The sequence below is a fragment of the Anolis sagrei genome, chromosome 1 (assembly GCF_037176765.1).
Source record: "Anolis sagrei isolate rAnoSag1 chromosome 1, rAnoSag1.mat, whole genome shotgun sequence".
Lineage (NCBI taxonomy): Eukaryota > Metazoa > Chordata > Lepidosauria > Squamata > Dactyloidae > Anolis > Anolis sagrei.
In genome coordinates, this window is record NC_090021.1 from 303,643,137 (window position 1) to 303,662,622 (window position 19,486).

General features: G+C 37.8%; 1 protein-coding gene across 5 annotated transcripts in view; it reads left to right on the top strand.

Moving 5' to 3' along the window:
* MIA2 (MIA SH3 domain ER export factor 2) overlaps positions 1-14,193 on the top strand; it is a 58,353-nt gene extending 44,160 nt beyond the window's left edge. For 4 of the 5 annotated variants that reach the window (XM_060758843.2, XM_060758827.2, XM_060758860.2 and 1 more), the window contains 9 exons: positions 1,182-1,217; positions 3,422-3,489; positions 4,388-4,470; positions 4,866-4,994; positions 7,730-7,882; positions 10,731-10,862; positions 11,321-11,394; positions 12,462-12,693; positions 13,860-14,193. In XM_060758843.2, coding sequence (XP_060614826.2) covers positions 1,182-1,217; positions 3,422-3,489; positions 4,388-4,470; positions 4,866-4,994; positions 7,730-7,882; positions 10,731-10,862; positions 11,321-11,394; positions 12,462-12,693; positions 13,860-14,020 — 1,068 coding nt within the window. In that variant the 3' untranslated portion in view covers positions 14,021-14,193. The remainder of the gene's footprint in view (positions 1-1,181; positions 1,218-3,421; positions 3,490-4,387; positions 4,471-4,865; positions 4,995-7,729; positions 7,883-10,730; positions 10,863-11,320; positions 11,395-12,461; positions 12,694-13,859) is intronic. The other variant, XM_060758835.2, reaches the window with a different exon arrangement.
* The last annotated feature ends 5,293 nt before the right edge of the window (positions 14,194-19,486 follow it).

Consider the following 19,486-nt stretch of genomic DNA (forward strand, 5'->3'; position numbering starts at 1 on the left):
GAGAGAGAAAAAGTGAGGGAATGAAAAGAGAATAGAAAGAAAAATAGGACCACATGGTGTGCAAAACCTATGGCCTAAAAGAAAAGAAGAGTTGAAGTAAGGGCTATAGGTATACGAAGGGAACCAGCTAAGAGAGCACTATGGAATGGATAAATAGGAAAAGGCAGAGGATAATAGTGCTGTTTGTGTGCAATTCTGTTTAATGTTTGCATATTTGTATATCTCTCTCTTTGAGAGAGATAAAGCAGGGTATAAATATAATAATAATAATAATAATAAGAAGAAGAAGAAGAAGAAGAAGAAGAAGTTTACATGATACGAGGATTTAAAGATCCAACTGCAAAGACTGTCACAAGCCAGTAAAGGTGGTCCCAGTGGTGATCAGCACACTGGGTGAAGTGCCTAAAGAATTTGGCCAGCACTTGAAAATAATCAGCGCTGAAAAATTTCCACCTGTCAGCATGCAGACCTACTCAGATCTGCATGCATTATTTGCGGATACATCACATAGTCCTAGACACTTGGGAAGTGTCCGACGTGTGATCGAATACAATACAAGCCAGCATAGCAATCTTGTCTGCTGTGTACTAATCTTGTTGTGTATCTAATTATGATTATTAATTATTTAACAACAACCACCACCATAATAATAATACTATAAAGACACAAAAAAGGGAATGAAATATACTACTATGGTTTTCCAAGTTATGAGCAAGATAGCTTCTCTAGGTTTGTTCTTAAGTTACATTTGTATGTAAGTCTGAACAGGTATATTTTTAAGTGTAATTCCAGCTGAAAAAAAGATATATATTACCTTTGGATCACATAGGGAAGGGTGAACACCTCTGTGGTGTTTGTTTTTCTGTCTGAGCCCCTATTCAGAAGATTTCACATCACTTTCTGTCCCTGTGATAATTGGATTTTGAAAAATTATTGTAGCAACAAAGATAGTCGAGAAAGCTTCAGTGGAGACACCTTTTCCCCATGACAACTCTTTCAGGAGTGAATTTCCCTTCCAAGGAGTAGATTTTTCTCACTTCCTGTTGTCTCACCCCCATTCTTAACTATGAGTCATTTGTAAGTCAGATATTTGTAACTTGGGAACTGCCTGTATTGTTAATGATGGTTGAACTATTTTTTAAATGTGATTCTGAACTGATGAGTAATTTCTCTTTTAACAGATTATGTCTCATGAGAAGAAGGCTCATGATAACTGGGTAGGTTATGAATATTAAAATGGTTCTCTTCATTTGAAAACCATGGTGCACACTAACGTCAGCTGTTTTTACAGTGGAATAGAGCACATTTATTTTTATTTATCGTGTCAGAAGCAAGTTGAGGGTACAGTTAAAATGTATTTAAAAACACAAAGTTAAACTTGGCATTATGTTAAATGTCCTTTGACCAGAAGCTGGCCACTTGGAGTACCTCTGGTGTCGCTGTGAAAAGGTCCTCCATTGTTCATGTGGCAGGGCTCAGGTTGAATTGTAGTAGGTGTTTTATGGCTTGCTCTTCTCTGCACTTGTATGTCGTGGACTCCACTTTGTAGCCCCAGTTCTTAAGGTTAGCTTGGCATCTTGTGGTGCCAGAGTGCAGCCTGTCCAGCGCCTTCCAGGTTGCCCAATTTTCTGTGTGACCAGGAGAGAATTTCTCATCCGGTCTCAGCCACTGATTGAGGTTCTGGTTTTTAGCCTGCCACTTTTGGATTCTTGCTTGCTGAGGTATTCCTGTGAGTATCTCTGTCGATCCTAGGAAACTGTTTCTTGATATAAGGCATTGGCGTGCTGGCTGATATCCGAACTGAGGATGGGCCAGAGATGTCACTGTCTTAGTCCTTTCATTATTGGCTGCTACTTCCTGACAGATGTCAGGTGGTGCAGTACATCTGACATCTATGAGGTTGCCTAGATTTTTATGATGTACATTTGCCTGCCTGCCCTTTTAGCTGTCCCAAAACAACATAAAAACTACATTTAACTCATATTTAGCTGATCTGCTGGCCAAACTAGAAAGGAATTTTAGGAGATGTCTGCAAATCAAGATATACACATGGATTCTGCTATCCACTCTGGGTTATCATCTTAAATAATTTCCTGGATAAATAGTAGTTTTGAATGGAATATTGATTCTATTTGTGATTTGTTACATTCATTTGCTAAAATAATCTCTAAAATTCTGGTGCTGTTGATTATTTGTCCTTGTGTAAAGAATGTATAAGCTATTACAGAGCTCCATGTAATGTTCAGGAGTATTTCAGAAGGTGTTTTAAGACAGAGCAAGAATGGAAAAAGGAACCAGTTTTTTCACAGCATTTACTACAGAACTGGAGATTCATGGAAAAGGTCATTTTAAATTAGTGCCAGTAAAAATAATGAGCTAAAAAGCAGTAAATCTAGATAGCTCTGCTTCTGAAGTGTATACTTTTATCAAGAAGCAGCCGTTCAACTGGATGCTATAGAGCAGTATGATACCGGAACTGATATTACACGTGTGCCCATTGGCTACAATTGCTTGTTCCTTTGTTGGAAGCTCTCCAGGAACCGGCAGCAGATGGCTTGGAGACTGGCACTGGTCCACGGATCATCACTTTGAGTAGCACAGCATATAGAGTACACATTCCCTTGTGAATCATGTCTTTCAGAATCTCTTCTTGTAAAAAATAAATCCTTTAATCTCATCTGGCTTTGTTTCAGTGCCAGTTTAATAAATGTTCAGACTGCTCTCTGCTGGTTTTTTTCTACTGGTAGTCAGCTTGTCTTATGATAACAGCACTGCATTCAGTGTTATTTGCACAACCAATCTCCTAGTCAAGAAGAAAACAATGTTTTAGTGGGATCATAAAGGTAATTCAGCTGAGAAGGTATTGCTATATGAACAAATCCTTGCATTCCGTTTGACTCAACAAAACTCAATTGCATTAGAATAATGCAAGATAGGATTTTTTGACGTTTTTTCCCTTGGCTAGAAGGTTGGTTAGCAGTGCTGTCTTATACATCCATTGCTATTTTGTTCTATGCTTCTCATGCTACTCCTGATAAAGAGTGTGGCCTATTGCTTTCAATGGCCCCAACCCATGAAACATGGAGGTCAGGCATGCTAGAATTTCGCAGCTACTCTTGTTCGGAGATACTGTAATTAACATCCCTTTTTCCTAGTGTATGTATCATGTACAGATTAAAAATGCTGTGGAATTTTAATGTATTTACATCTCTGGCCTTATAAGCCACAATGAAATTAAAATGTGTACAGATTACTTGTGATTCAGAAGGCCAGGGCAAGCGTACCTAAGGCCACACTTAAATCCTATCCTTAAATTTAGTCATTGTTTTCCAGTCCTCCAGGATCATCCACTACACATGCATTTTGTACTTTAAGAAATATTAGCATTTGATAAGGTTTTTTCCCCCTCCTTTTTTAATAGCTCACAGCCCGGGCAGCTGAAAGACACCTCAATGATTTGAGAAAAGAAAACTTGCACAACAGACAAAAGTAAGCAGATAGGTTTTCATGCCCCAAAAGCATGATTTTGTGTTATTGTTTTGTGTTGTTGTTCTATCACAACACGTCACCTGGGTTCAAGGTTACTCCCATCTGTTAGTTAAATTAAATAAATTGGCTTGAAGATTTCCTATTTGTCATAGAGCCAATATAATTGAGTGCCATTGCCTGCATGAAATGACAACAATGGGACCTGATGTGATTTTTGCGGACCTGTAATGCTGCAGGTTGGTCTAACTGGTCAGGGAGTAGCTCTTACCATTAGGAAGGTTTTCTTAATGTTTAGGTGTAATTTCTTTTCTTGTACTTTGAATCATTTGCACTGTGTCTTAATCTCTGGAGCAGCAGAAGACAAGCTTTCTTCTTCCTCAATGTGACATCCTTTCACATATTTAAATATGGCTGTCATGTCATATCTTAAGCATCTCTTCTTCAAGCTAAACAGACTCAGCTCACTAAGCCATTCCTCATAAGGCTTGGTTTCCAGACCTTTCAAAAATTGAGCCCCTTTCCCTGCATACACCTCCCCATTGAGACATCTGCTGATTCCTGATAAAGCCCTCTGTGCCATACCGTTATGGAGGATCCCTGTCCCTTTAGAATGAAGTGGCTATTCCAGAAAGAAAGATGGAAGTGGGTGGGAGGGGGGTAGGCTATACTTGTATCATTTGTGCTTAAGATGCCATATTGTATCTATTGCATGTCAACTGTTTGTTAGTTTCTAGTGTAACAAGCCTTTTGATCAAGCTATTTATGTTTTATGTTTTAAAAAACTATCTGATTTAACCATTAATGCTTGAAAATAGTTTGAGTTCATTTTACTTCATCAATCAACTGAGTTGTAGAAAAATAAACACAGAGGATATTAAATATTTGTTCTTTCCTTCAGATTAACAGAAGCGGAATTTAAATATGATGTTTTGGAAAAAGACCCTTATGCTCTTGATGTACCAGTTAGACCATTTGGCAGAGGTAAATGACCACTTCAAATATACATATCTATCTTACTTATAATATAGACAAATCTTGATTGCATTTAGTAAAATACAAGTCAAGGCATAGCTGGCTGTTATTGCATGTGGACTCCATTTGCATGAAATTGAGTTATAGCCCCAACTGCATATGTTGTCTTAATTCCCAGTGTTATCTTCCTTTTTTTCCTAAGTGAAGGTGTGAAGTACTCCATGAAGATTACTTAAAAGTGATCTCCTTAGCTGTTTACAATAAAGGCAATTGATTTGTTTTGTACCCCAAGTTAGTTTTAAACTTAAGACCTGGTCTAAGACATGAACTTGTTGTTTTAAATACAGTATACATCTATTAACTCTAACCTTGTAAATTTTAGTATTTTGTTTTAACTGTTCCAGAGCATTCCCCATATGGACCCTCACCAATGGGCAGACCTTCATCTGAAACGAGAGCTTTTCTTTCCCCTCCAACCTTATTGGAGGGTCCCTTAAGACTTTCACCTGTGCTTCCAGGTGGAGGAGGAAGAGGTACAATTCTTAAATTTGAAAACCTAAACTATTACGGATTCTCTCTCCTCTTAGTCTGTCCCTCCTTTCCTGCTAATGAAACTGTAGAAATATGTTTAAAACAGTGATTCTTAACCTGTGGGCCGCAGACCACCTGTGGGCTGCAAAGACAAAAAATTGGTCTGCAAGCCACCTTCCTCTTTATTTATTTTATTTTTATTTATTTTATTTTCACTCCTCTTACACCACCTGCCGCTCCTTCCCTGTTGCTGACAATGGCATATGTTCTGTATCAGAAACTAGAGCTAATGCGGTCTATCCAATGCAATCTTCTGAATCAGCACCCCAAACAAAACCTAAAGTTGACCAAAACCTGATTCGTAACTCAATGTAATGTTGGAGAGTGGTCCCTGGTCAAAGTGGTCCCTGATCAAAGTGGTCCCTGGTAAAAATAAAAAGGTTGGGAACCATTGGTTTAAAAGAACCATTTAAGCTTAAGGTTGACTCCTCCACATAAGTGCTCTCTGTCATAAAGTGTAGTCACACCTTTCAGATTAAAAGTGTTTTAAAAGTGGTGAGTAAGATCCAAAAGTGCTCTTCTTCTGCATGTGGTAATTGTTTTCTGCTAAAGAAAGGAATCTTTTATATCTCCCTTATTACTTCTCTGAAACTAAATCCGGGTTTCCTCGGAGCATGTACAGCCATTTGTGGAGCAGTGACTGTAGCTGGGTTATTATAAGTTTTTTGGGCTGTGTGGCCATGTTCCAGAAGCATTGTCTCCTGATGTTTCGCCTGCATCTATGGCAGGCATCCTCAGAGGTTGTGAGGTCTGTAGCCATTTCCCTTCTGTTCAGGCTTTCTTTGGGTTCAGCTTGGGTTCTAATGAAACATCTGAATGCCAATGCACGATTTACTTTTGCTTACTACATGAGTTTTCCAACTCAAGACTGTCATTGAGGTCAGTGCCTGAAGAAAAGCATAAAACTGATGTTTCTTTTTTTTAAAAAAGAATTTATTTTAAGTACCAGCATTGCTCATTTATTTGACTAACAAAAGAGAACCAAGTGACACCTTTAAAACTAAGAAAATGAGAGTGGGAAGTGTAGGTCTTTTATATAACCACTTGTACCACAAGTGTATGAGTGTATTTGCAGCTTAAGCTGTTGGTTTCAGGAAAAGAAACAAGAAGAGTTTTGTTCTTAACTGATGAAAATTGACAGTCTGGGATAAATCTCAGCAGCTGTTATTTTCTGGCTTTTGTTAGAGAGAGTGGCAGAAACATGCCAGCTTGTTGAATTTAACTTACAACTACACTCTAAAATCAGTTATGTTCAGAACCCAAATTATTACAGAATAGATTAGAGATTCAGACAAACCACTATTTGGAAGCCAAAGATCAAGTGATAGTTGAAAAGGAGTTAATTTTAAATAAAAAATACTCCTGTCTGGTTTGCACTTTTCTCCTTTTTAATTTTTATTCTAATCTATGGGGAAATACTTGATTGTAATTTCTTTCAATTATTTTCTTACTTTGAAGGTGTAACCTGTGATTTAAGAATAAAGGTTGATGGGTGCTCTCTATTTGGCTTTGGGGGCTTTGCCAAGACTGATTAAGTCAATGAAAAGGCTTTAACATTCTTTCTATCTTTGCTCGGGGAGAGGAATCTGAATATGATGTAGATTTTATTTCAGCATGACTTGTTTTTTTCTCTCTTCTACAGCAGTTATTTTAGGACTAATTATACTTTTGATTGACTGGGCATTTGTACCCCTGCTTTGGTTGGGGGGGGGGGAACACGACAGACTGCAGATCGTAAGGAAGGCGATTTCTAAGGTCCATCTTCTGCAGTCTTATTTAGTACACCATCAGTTTTCTACTAAAGTGGCTGCAAGGTGGCATAAGATTTTGCTTCTGGACTTAGGCATGATTCTTGAATACCATATATACTCAAATATCTCAATTAATGTAAATTTTATTGGTATCTATTTTTATTTTGAAATTTACCAGTAGCTGCTGTGTTTCCCACCCTCGGCTTATACTTGAGCCAATACGTTTTCCCAGTTTTTTGTGATAAAACTAGGTACCTCAGCTTATATTTGGGTCAGCTTGTACTTGAGTAAATATGGTAATGGCTGCTTGTTGTTTAGTTTAAATCCCAAAAAATTATGCTGTTTATTTTCCCTAAGCCAGCTTTACATAATTATGAACCAGGTGTGTTTCATCTAGGCATAATAAAAATGACCAAAGTCGTTTGTGTTCGTATAAAACAATGAATCATGTTTAGGCCCAGAAGCATAGGAAAGGCCTACCTTGCTACCCCAGCTACCACTGCCCTAATCTTGGAGGGAAAGAAGAGATAGTTCCTGCTGGACTTGATCCACTCCATCATTGCCATTCGTTTTCCTTTTGTTTCTTAATTAGGTTGTAGACCTACAGGCAGGGAGCTGCTTTGTTGTTCTTTTAATTATGAAGTGCAATGTAATGATGGTGCTTTATAAGTAAATAACAACAAGCTGCAACTAATGAAGAGCAGAAGTGAAGTCTTCCTGTCTTTATTGCAGATGCGATAATAGTAGAAAGACATGAGCTTTAGGTTCATTACTGTATCCTATTACAAAAAGCATGGGTTATGGTGGTTTCCAAAGTGGTTTATCATTTCAGAATATCACGGTTTGCATTCTTGCAGGCTCAGTGGAAATGGTACCAACATATGCCCCAAGTTGTTGAATCCATATTTGTTAACTTGTTTGTTTAGGATCAAGAGGACCTGGGAATGCCTATGACATGGGTAATGAAAGAGGAGAGATGAATTCTGATAGGTTACCTGATTCCCACAGACCACCTTCTGACACTGGATCTCTGTCGCCTCCATGGGATAGAGATCACCGGATAAATCCATCTCATACAGGTAACTTGTCCATTATTCATTGGCAGATAGATATTTTATAATTATTCTTTCACCATTTTATAAACTGTAAAGCTTTATTCTGTTTTATTCTACACCATTAACAGAAAAAGTGTTCTCTATAGATACCAAAGTGAGTGTGTGCGTGAAGGCGGGGAGACACACACTCCTAAACTGATAATATGATGGGAAAATGTAGTATTGTATTATATTCAGGGGAAAAATGAACCAAAAAGATCGGGATCTTATTTTCTCTATAATACAAACTAATACCTCACATAAACAAACTTTTGACTGAGGGAGGTGAGGTGGATGGAAGCACCAAGATACCAACTATTTCATGTTTCCATAAAGCCCTGGAAAACCTGAAAAAAATCCCTTTTTAATTAGTAAAATGATTTTTAAATTAGTAAAAATTAAGCTCAGTTTAAATTAGCTGCATTTTCTCATCATCAGCAAATAGATTTATTTTATTTATATGCTGCTTTTCTTTCATATTTTATTCTATTATTATTACTATCTTAAATTACAGTTTTATGTAAATAATCAAATACATTTAACCTAGTGATGCCTCAGTTAATGTAATTTTATTGGTATCTATTTTTATTTTGAAATTTACCAGTAGCTGCTGCATTTCCCACCCTCAGCTTATACTACAGTCAATACGTTTTCCCATTTATTTATTTTTTGTGGTAAAATTAGATGCCTCGGCTTAAATTCGGGTCAGCTTATACATAAGTATATATGGTACTTAAAACCTATAATGTTTAAAAGGCCCAATTAAAACATTACACTTAAACATTTAAAACATTTCCAATTTCATCTGAATGTTTGCATCAGCATTTGTAATTGGGGAAGGGGAACAAGTATACTAAACAGTTTCCCATTATATTTGTAGAATTCAGTCTTTTAGGCTATGGCCGGGGGCAGCTGAAAATGTCAGAGAAGTGAACAATAGCACATACGATGTGTCCATTTATTTGCTTTTTTGTTTTTAACACTAGCAATTTAATAGCAGTCAGTTTTCCAGATCACAAAAGTAGAAGATACTTGAAATGTAACATAACCTCCCCTGAGATTATGTAAGGCACCAAATGAAGTACAGTTTTGCCTGCTATTTCGAACACTATGTGACAGCCTAAGAGATCAGCAGTTTCTCAAGAAATCTTAGTTTCTGTCTCCTGAGAAAGGATTGTTTGGATATCTCATATATCCATCTGCATGGAGAAGCTATGGATCTAAGCTGCAATGTTACACTTTTGGTAGCATTCACAAATTTGTCATTTTAGCACATATTTCAAAGTTTAAAGGTTGTTACTGTGAAAATGAGAGCTAGAAAGAGACAAGTCAAACCAATAAGAAATATGTTGCCAAAGGCTCTTATGGCTGGAAACACTGGATTGCTATGAGTTTTTCAGGCTGTTTGGCCATGTTCCAGCAGCATTCTCTCCTGACATTTTGCCTGCCCATTAATAAGAAATAATCGATTCTGTCCTGGGTTGTTTCTGCACAACAGTGAAGAAGGCAACTGGCAGCACTGGTATTCTGCTCTTCAGAAGTTAAGCAAGCACCATTTTGTTTTACAGCAAGCATGGTGCTTTAGATATAAAGTTTTCTACACTCTGTTTTTTTACATTTCATAATCAATGGCTCAGCCCTGTCGCAGGCATCATGACACAGCATTAGGAATAAATCTCCGCTCCTTACTGAGGCTTGTGGGCAGAGTGTTTATACTTTATTGACATGGCACTTCGAGCAGTGTTTCTCAACCTGGGGGTTGGGATCCCGGGGGGGGGGGGTCACAAGAAGTTGTCAGAGAGGTCACCAAAGACCATCGGAAAACCCAGCCCTTTCTGTTGGTTATGGGTGTTCTGTGTGGGAAGTTTGGCCCAATTCTATCATTGGGTGGGATTCAAAATGTTATTTGGTTATAGGTGAACTATAAATCCAAGCACCTGTAGCTCCCAAATGTCAAGGTCTATTTTCCCCAAACTCCATCAGTGTTCACATTTGGGCATATTGAGTATTCATGCCAAGTTTGGTCCTGATCCATTATTGTTTGAGTCCACTGTGCTCTCTGGATGTAGCTGAACTACAACTCCAAAACTCAAGGTCAATGTCCATCGGACCCAGTGTTTTCTGTTGGTCATGGGAGTTCTGTGTGCCAAGTTTGGTTCAATTCTATCATTGGTGGAGTTCAGAATGCTCTTTGATTGTAGGTTAACTATAAATCCCAGCAACTACAACTTCCAAATGGCAAAATCAATCTCCCCCAACCCCACCAGTATTCAAATTTGGATGTATGAGGTATTTGTGACAAATTTGGTCCAGTGAATGAAAATATATCCTGCATATCAGATATTTACATTGCAATTCATAACAGTAGCAAAATTATAAAGTAGCAAGCAATGAAAATGATGTTATGGTTGGAGGTCACCACAACATGAGGAACTGTATTAAAGGGTTGCGGCATTAGGAAGGTTGATAACCACTGACTTAGAGCAAGATCTTGCAGGTTCTGCTTTGCTAGAGGCCTTTTGTACTAAACCCTGTGAAGAGCACTGTGTCCGACCAGGGACTTTGAGTTCCAAGCCTTCTATAGTATATGACAAAATAGCACAGTGCGGGTGTTGCAATGTTTTTAATAACTCTTCTGCACCATTTGAGATAGATGACAAATGACATCTGTAGATGAAAAATTAGATGCCTGATTTCCATTAATTAATCAACAGGAATTTGTTGCTTTATGCATTTACATATTTTGTGGCATAATGAATTCAAAATATTTGAGTTGGCATTGCTGCATAATTATAGGAATATCTACTAAACCGCAACATTTCTTGAATGACAGGTCAGCTGTATAATGAACAACCCCTTCCTGCGCGAAGACCAGAAAGATTTTACCCAAATCACCCAAATTCTGGAAGGTTTTCAGGACCAGGAGAACTAAGGAGTTACAGTATGCAATCATTTGATAAAACAGGTAGGAACTGCTGCTTATGTGCCTGAATAAAGGTGTTTATTATGGGTTTGGCTGAGGCTAAAACACCAAAAGCAAGTAATCCAAACCCTCACATTTAAGCCAGTCAGTAAAACATTGATTGAAAATTAAAAACAAACCTTGTCAAGACAAGTGGTCCTTGTTTTCTTTGTGAAGCATTTAAACAACATTGTTGGTGTTTACACACTAGCTCTTTTCATTTGCCTAGCAAATGTCCTTTATTCAGCTTCACTAGGAAAACAGCATATTAAAGTGGTGGTGAACTGTGAAAATAATCAGTTTCTGAAGTATGTGGAAGTATTCATGCATTCTCATTCCACTCTTGTGCTTAATAAAAAGATGAATGCATCATATTTTGACACTCATCTGTCATGAGAGGAAAAATGTGTGCTGGCCTCCCAATGATAAAGTGCATATTGGATATTTTGCCCCCTATTCAGATGGACAGCCAGCTGAGAATAACTCAAGAGTGGACTTGAGTGGAAATGGAATAAAAGATCATCCCAATGACAGTGTAAGTAATAGACTGAGAAAATGCTTTTGTTGAATTTGATGTCATTCTTATAACATATTTCTATCGAAATTGACTGTTTCTAAAACAGTTTGTATAGTATTTTAGTAGATTTATTACATTGTGGGCTAGATGACAAGGAAGGTTCTGTAAGAAAGCATTTTTACAACCTTTGTGAATATTTTCCAGGGGGTTTTGCTGGTCTGCCATTCTCTCTACTGCCAAGTACTCTCTCAACTTTTGCCACATACATAACAAGAGCAAGAAAAGATGAAAGGGCACAAAAGCAAAGAGAGTTGAAAAGAATGGAATAGATTTTTTAGTACAAGGAGAGCATTGGTTTGGATCCTAACTAGGATTTGTTGAGGAACATCTGTCCCGACAACACACAATTTAATAAAAATGTTCCCACCAGCCAATATTATGAGGCAACTCTTGCCGGCACTTTCTCTCCTTGCGCCCATTTGCAGCTCTGGAAATCTGCTCTTAAGAGGTTGGGGGAATCTCTGGGGCAGTGGGGTGTCTGGAGGGTGCAGGTGAAATCTGTGAATATTGTTTCACTCTGTCTTCCTCTAGCTTGGAGCTGGAGGCCTTCCAAATATTTGGATTACAACTGGCATAATTCTTGTTTATTAACCATGCTCCTTGGAAGCTCTTTAGAGTTGCCTGAGTTGCCTAGCTTTGCATATGAGAAGCTTTCACTAGATTAGACCATCCTTTCCCTTGAATAGGAGTTCTTTCATTCGTAGAGAACTCTGGTTCTCACTAATAGTGTCTAGCTTTAATGAACACTTTTCCATTTGTAGCCTTTGAACTGGTTCTCTTTCATTTCTGGCTTGGATTGGTGTTGACATGTGTTTTGCATGAGACAGCATCTTTGAAAAGGTTAATTTATAGGATTATGTTCATGTTTTATGTATATTTTGTGTGATTTTTGTGTCATTCAGCAATCAAATGTTTTGCCCTATGTTGGAAACTGCCCTGAGTCCTCTTGGGGAGATAGGACGGTATACAAATAAAGTGTTGTTGTTATTTATTTATTTAGTTATTTAAACTGTTTTTGGTTCCAGAATGCCGTCCACATAGCGGATCAGTCTCTTGTACCTGAAAGTGACCCCTTAGGTCCTGGAACTGTGCCTCCTTCCCTCCCCTTAATGAGACCTCCTCTGATGCCAATGGACCCAAGAGGAGCCTTCATAAGAAGAGGCCCTCCCTTTCCACCAGTGCCTCCTAGTGCTGCATATGGACCTCGTGAATATTTTCCAAGGGATTTTGCTGGTCTGCCACGTCCTCTCATGCCAAGTAGGTACATGCATTAATTTTGCAAAGTAAGTAACAGTTAAAAGCATTTGGAAACCATAAGTAATTTAACACACAGCTGCTTTGAAGTTGTACCGGAAATAATGGGTTGTTAATCGATTGTAGTTATGTCCTGTTCCATCACTTTCCATATTTAGCCATAGTTGACCTGCCAATTGTGCCTGTACTACTAATGTATACTTTTGTACAAGTTTAAGCTAAACCAGGTTTATTTGGCAACTAATACAGTGCAATAGATGACTTGGATTTATGTGTAACGATCACTGGAATGGCCCAACTTTGATTGTGGATAACGTGATTTTATAGCTGTAAGTGTTATTGTTTATGTTTTAATTGCTTTTAACTTCATTTAGATTTTAACTAAATGTTATTTAATCGTTGAATTGTTTAAAGCATTGAATTTTGCCTCTGCTGTAAGCCACCTTAAGTCCCCTTCGGGGTTGAGAAGGGCGGGATATAAATATAGATAGTAAGTAAGTAAGTAAGTAAGTAAATAAATAATGCTACTATAGTTTGTTTTAGAAAACATGGCTAAATATTTGCTCCAATTTATATCAGCATGTAGCCATAGATATTTCTAAATTTTCAAGTTATATGATCAGGAAAACCACTGGTTTCAGTTCTCCTTTGCTTTCCTTTGTCAGGTGAGGAGACAATAGTATCAAAGTTTTACAAAATCCTCCACAGTAAAAGGATTGTGACTTTAGCACAGTAGCGTAGATTGATGTGTTTGCAATAATGTGTCCCAAGCTAAGTGACCGGTAGATGTGGCAGACTAAAACTCTCATCATCTCCTGCTAGCCTTAAGTCTATGCTGTTGGGGAACCATGAGGTCTGTATTATAACAGCAGGTTGAAGAAAATTGTCCCAGTCTCATTTCCCTAATGTCTCTTATGAAGCTGGTGCTAAGCAACAGCTACTCAGTCATTAGTAATGATTGGTAAACATGAAACATTAGCTGTTTAACTTGGATCCTCCTCTCCTCTGCCACAGTTGGCTTTGTCACCATGGAATTGTGTTACTAATATTGTTTCCATTTGCAGATAGTTTTGATTTCAGTGGCGATGAAGTGTGTTCAGTAACTTTGTCAGAGAATTGCTCTAGCCTCACTATAAGCTGAAGAGGACTTTCTTTTTTTTTTTCAACAGTGAGAGGTCCTTTTCCTCTGAGGCCTTTTTCCCAGTATCCACCTCCAAGGGCTGGGTTTTTCCCCCCATTGCCACCTGATAACAGAAATGAACTGCCTGCTGAGTCAACCCATCTCTCAACTGCATCTTCTACAGATCATCAAGAATCACAAGAAACTTGATTCTCACTTAAGAGTAACTTATCCTTTTCCTCTCAATTCATGTATTTGCTGTTAAGTAACTACAGTTACTTAAGCAATTCTTTATTATTGCTCAAATTGAAGCTTAATAGAATAATTCTCAGGAGAGTACTCTGTAAATAATGTTTTAACTGTGAATAAATTGACTGTCAGTATACAGCAGTGGATTTTAAATTATTTTTAATTTCCATACCCAGAAGATGTAAAAAATAGTCCTGTAAAAGAACGCTTCAATTGTTTTTGGCCTTGTGTGGTCTCATAGAAAATCATTGCATACTTATAACAAAAATGTGAAAAATATTAAAAGAATTTAATAATGGTTGGTATTTTTACTACCTTACAAAGCGAATGTCACCTACCTTATAGTTTAGAAGTTCCACACTTGAAATAAGTGTGGAACTTCCCTGTGGTCTACATTTACAGTTCATATTGTAATTGTTGTAGGAAAGTTGGTTGGCAAGACTAGTCTACAACTTTTTTGTCCAATTTTATTTCATGAGTCACTTCTTGTTGGAACTACTGCAGCAAACAGAATGCTTGTATCTATTATTTTAATGATTCAGGATTATTCTTGGGTGTGCAGGCAGGCCCCGAGTAACAAACGGGGTTGAGACAACAAGAAGAGTAAATCTGCCCCTGGGAAGGGAAATTAACTCCTGAAAGAGTTATCATGGGGAAAAAGTGTCTCCACTGAAGCTTTATCGCCATCCTTCTTTCCACAAGTCAATTTTTTCAAAATCCCAATTATCACAAGGACAGAAATCTTTGGAACAGGGGCAAAGATAGCAAAACAAAACACCACAGAGGTGCTATCCAAAACTTTTTTAAAAATTGGTTGGAGCAACACTTAAGAGGAGCCCCTGGTGGCAGAGTGGGTTAAAATCATGACTCGGCACTTTGTATGTTTTTAATCGTAATATACTATTTATATGTTTTAACTGTTTTATATTTTATGGTATGTTTATTATGTGCACGATGCAGCATTGAATTTTTGCTGTAGTTTGTAAGTTGCCCTGAGTCCCCTCCAGGGTGAAAAGGGCGGGGTAAAAATATAGTAAATAAATAAACTGCTGAACTGGCTGACCAAAAGGTCAGTGGTTCAAATTCAGGGACTGAGGTGAGCTTCCATGGTTAGCCCCAGCTTCTGCCAATCTAGCAGTACAAAAACATGCAAATGTGAGATCAATACATACCACTCTGGCGGGAAGGCAACAGCGCTCCATGCAGTCATGCTGGCCACATGACCTTGGAGGTGTCTACAGACAACTCCAGCTCTTGGTGCTTAGAGATGAGCACCAACCCTCAGAGTCGGACACGATTAGACTTAATGTCAGGGGGAAACCTTTACCTTTGCCTTACACTTAAAAAATCTACCTTTTTTTTACTTCCATACTAATTCAACATAAGAACAAACCTATTGAACCTATCTTGTCTGTACCCCAGTGACTGACTGTGTTCCTTCCTCCTTTGCATACAGCAATATAAAAATGAATATAGGATATTGTTGGATAATAATAAGTCCTGATTATACACTGTCAACATTTCTGCTTCATTATAATAATAGTATCAGAGCTGGGAGGGCCATCCTCTATAAAGACATATCCCCTAGTCTGTTGCCCTTCAGCTTATTTGTGCAGCATCTTAAATAAATAAATAGCTTTATTTATAACTCGGCCTATCTCCCGGAGGGGACTCAGGGCAGTTTCCAACAAAGGATGGCAAACATTCAGTGCCATAAAATAATGCAAAATGAACAAACAGCCCCATGAATAAAACATCTATAACAAATTATAACTAGTCACAAAGTTTAAATAATTAAATAAAACATAAAAATCTATTAAACCTACCAAGTAACAAAAATAATCAGTTTAAAAACAAATTAAATTAAATTTTCCACCAATATGAACAAGAATCAAAGGCATTGAGAGTTACAGTCTAAAACATTTAAAGGCCTAGAGCTCAGGAAAGGTCTCCGAAAAGCATGGAGGAGAATGTGGCTCTGAGGCAACATGTGGCCCTCCAAGCTGGCCTTGTGATCCGATTGCCTTTTAGGGCCCCATGAATGAATTATCCTTTCTGAAACTTTCACCACACCCATTTCTTTTAAATGTCACTTTTTCAAAAGGAAAATGTTGTATGTACACATAGGCATTTTTGACAGACTACACACCTGCTTAAGTTGCCCATGCCCGTTACAAAGACTCAAACAGTAGATGTACTGAGGTCCAAAATTTTGCATTTCTGAAAGATGCACGTGTTTTTCCACTTACATTGGAAGTAGAAGTTCAATCTTAGATTCTAGAGTTCTATTTCTAGAAGGCCATCTACTATACCATTCATTTCCTGATGACTTTAGAGAGCCAATTAGCACCTTTATTTCTCAGCTGTGAAATGTGTCAGGTAGCCTTCAATCACTCTGACTGATTCTTGGAAGATTGCTTTCATTCAGTTCCTGACTAATTATATGTGGCCTCAATTCTTACCTATTAAAGAAAAGCATACTGATTGAAGGGGATGCATACAAACTTGTGAAGCACTTTGAATTAAAATCTGAAGAGCACACCCAAAGGATTACAAAAAGCACTTGAGCTATAAATATTATATACTTAGTATTTATAGCAATGACAAAGAGCTGAGGAGGAACATGGATCTGTTAATTGCAGCATCATTGAGAGAGAGCTTTCTACGTTGGAAGGTGGTGACAAATTTTATTCATACTCTTCAATGCTTTTTTATTGTTAAGAGCTGTCATTTCACAAATTGCTTGACAATGACTTATGTGGATTTCTAGACTTTTGGTTATTATTTATCTCAAAATTGGTGGCTAGTGGCGATTTTAATGTCGATAATACCAATTACATGCCTGATGTCTTGCCTGACGGTAGCCTAGGCATGCAGCTGAATGCAGTGGTTAGAATAGATTTTGCAGCTTTGTTGAAAGTAAGGGAAGCCATTTTAAATGTTTCTCATAAAGAAGTATTTGGCATACCACATGTGTCCAGTATCTGTAGAAAGTTGGTTTGCTTTTAAACAAAGAGTGAGTAAACTGCTAACTACATCACCTAGGATTTATAGTCCAACACCATCTGGAGAGCTACACCTTGCCCATTCCTGTTTTAAACAGAAGGCAACATTCTACACTGATCCCAACTTGCAGTCTGAAATGGTGGGGTCCATTATGTAATCAAATTTACACTATGGCTTACATCTATGAGCAGGCACATTAGCAATGTTTTTGTGAGATGGAATGGAGGCAAGAATAGCAAACGTTTGGCTTCTGAAATATTTACTATCTAATTAGATTATGAACACTTGTTTCTAGGAGGAATTGAACTAAGAAATGTAGAGGAGGGAGATTTCTGCTCTCTTCTTTGCAACCACCAACAACCTTTAAAAAGCATTATCTGAGCAGTAAGCAATGCAGTGGTTCTCAACCTGTGGGTCTCCAGATGTTCTGGCCTTCAACTCCCAGAAATCTTAAGAGCTGGTAAACTGGCTGGGATTTCTGCAAGTTGTAGGCCAAAACACCTGGGGACCCACAGGCTTAGAACCACTGCATGGGGCATGAAAGCTAGAAGAAATTGTGACCTTTTACCATATTTAAGTAAATTGACCTTAGCTTCTAAAACAATAGATAGGCAATAATAAAACTCTTGATTAGCAGTTTATTTGAAATTATGTGTGTTCCCTGACTGCCTTCGAATAGAATTTTGAAACTTCAACTGATACAGAATAAAGTTCAAGAAATGCTGAAGAGCCACTGCCAGTCAGTGTAGACAGTATTACTATAGATAGATTACCAAGTTTCGCCTAAGTATAAGACAACCTTCTGTGCCCTTGCAAGTATTTGGAATAAACTAAACATACATTTGTAGGAACTAAACCAATTGTCTATTTTTTCTACACTCAGTTTAAAGTGAGGCTTTTCACCTTTAAAGCCCAGGTAGGACCAGGTAATTTGAAGAACTCTGTGGACTCTTAGGAACTTGCTTCATGCCTTAAAATGAGGCTTCGATACCTGGCTGATTTGGCCTTTTCAGTCGTGACCTTGGATCTTCGTAATTATGTTCCTAGATATACATGGTCCCTATCCATATTAGCCTGTAAAGACCGCAGAGCAAAGTGTAGCCTTTCTGATGATGTTGAATTGCAACCCTCACCACCATCGGCAATGCTGGTGAGGTCTATTGGAAATTGTAGCTCAACATTTGGAAGGCTGCACTTTGCCCATCTGTGCACAAATTGAAGATCTTTTTTTTCTTTTGTTTGAATGTGTACTGCTTGTTATTACAATTCTTAGTTTGTCAGCTGTTATGTAATTGCTTTAAGTAGTACTATATTTCACCAAATCTAAGACACTATCGACTGCAAGGCACACCCCATTTTTGAAGCATCAATTTTGGAAAAAAACAATTTTCTTGGACTTTCCGTCGTATGCACAATACCTTGTTTTTGTTTCATTGCAGCTGTGCAGTAATGAAGAGATGTGAAGAAACCTGGAGGTCATCTTGTCTGCATAAGTCTCTTTCCTAACTCTATAGGCTTATTGGGGAGACAGCGGAAAAAGTCGTTTGGCTTAGGCTTAGGACAAAATGAAGGGTGTGTCAGAGCTGTTTGGGGCAGGGATCCTTCTCTTCTCTTAAAGTAAGACAGTTTAAAAAGAACCCCATAACCTGCAAATCTTAAGGTGTCATCGAATCTAAAGCACACCTGTTTTGAAGCTCCTTAAACTGAAAAAAGTACATCTTGGATTTGTTGAAATTCAGTATTTTTCTTTTATGTAATAGATAATCTTATACTTTATTTTTTAACTAGGTTGGAAGAGGTGCCCTGAAAGGGAGGTTAACGTTAATTAATGCACTACCTACTCTGCTAGATTTCGATCGTGCTCAGCACAATCCAGCAAACATCAGTCACATACAGAATACAATGGAAACATGCATTGTTTGGTTGTGCCACATACACAAGTGGGATTAATCCCACCAGCTTCAATGCTCTAGACTGGGTTGAGGCCTTCCATCAGTAGTCAATTCTCATCTTTCCTGAACTGGGGAAAAAGTTGAGTAGGAATAATAGTATTTGCAATTTATTAAAGCCAGAATAATTTGATTTATTGTTCTATGGTTCCCATGTTGAGAAAAAGATGGGATATTGAATGAATCATCTGGAATTATCAGATCATTTTGATGCTGTGTTCTATTTGGCATACTTCCTATCCTGCTTTCTTTTTATGATTGCTAAATGGCCATAACACTATCATTTGAAGGCCACCCAAGCACTGTTTGAAACAAATGAAATTTGAGAAGATATTCTTAAGACTTGCAGTGCTTACCTCTGATGGTTATTTTTTGAAAAGAACATACTGTGCATACTGTTCTCCAAATCTATCTTTCCATATATCCAGCAGAAAAGAGCATAAATCCACATAACAATCTGTACTGTGCAAAG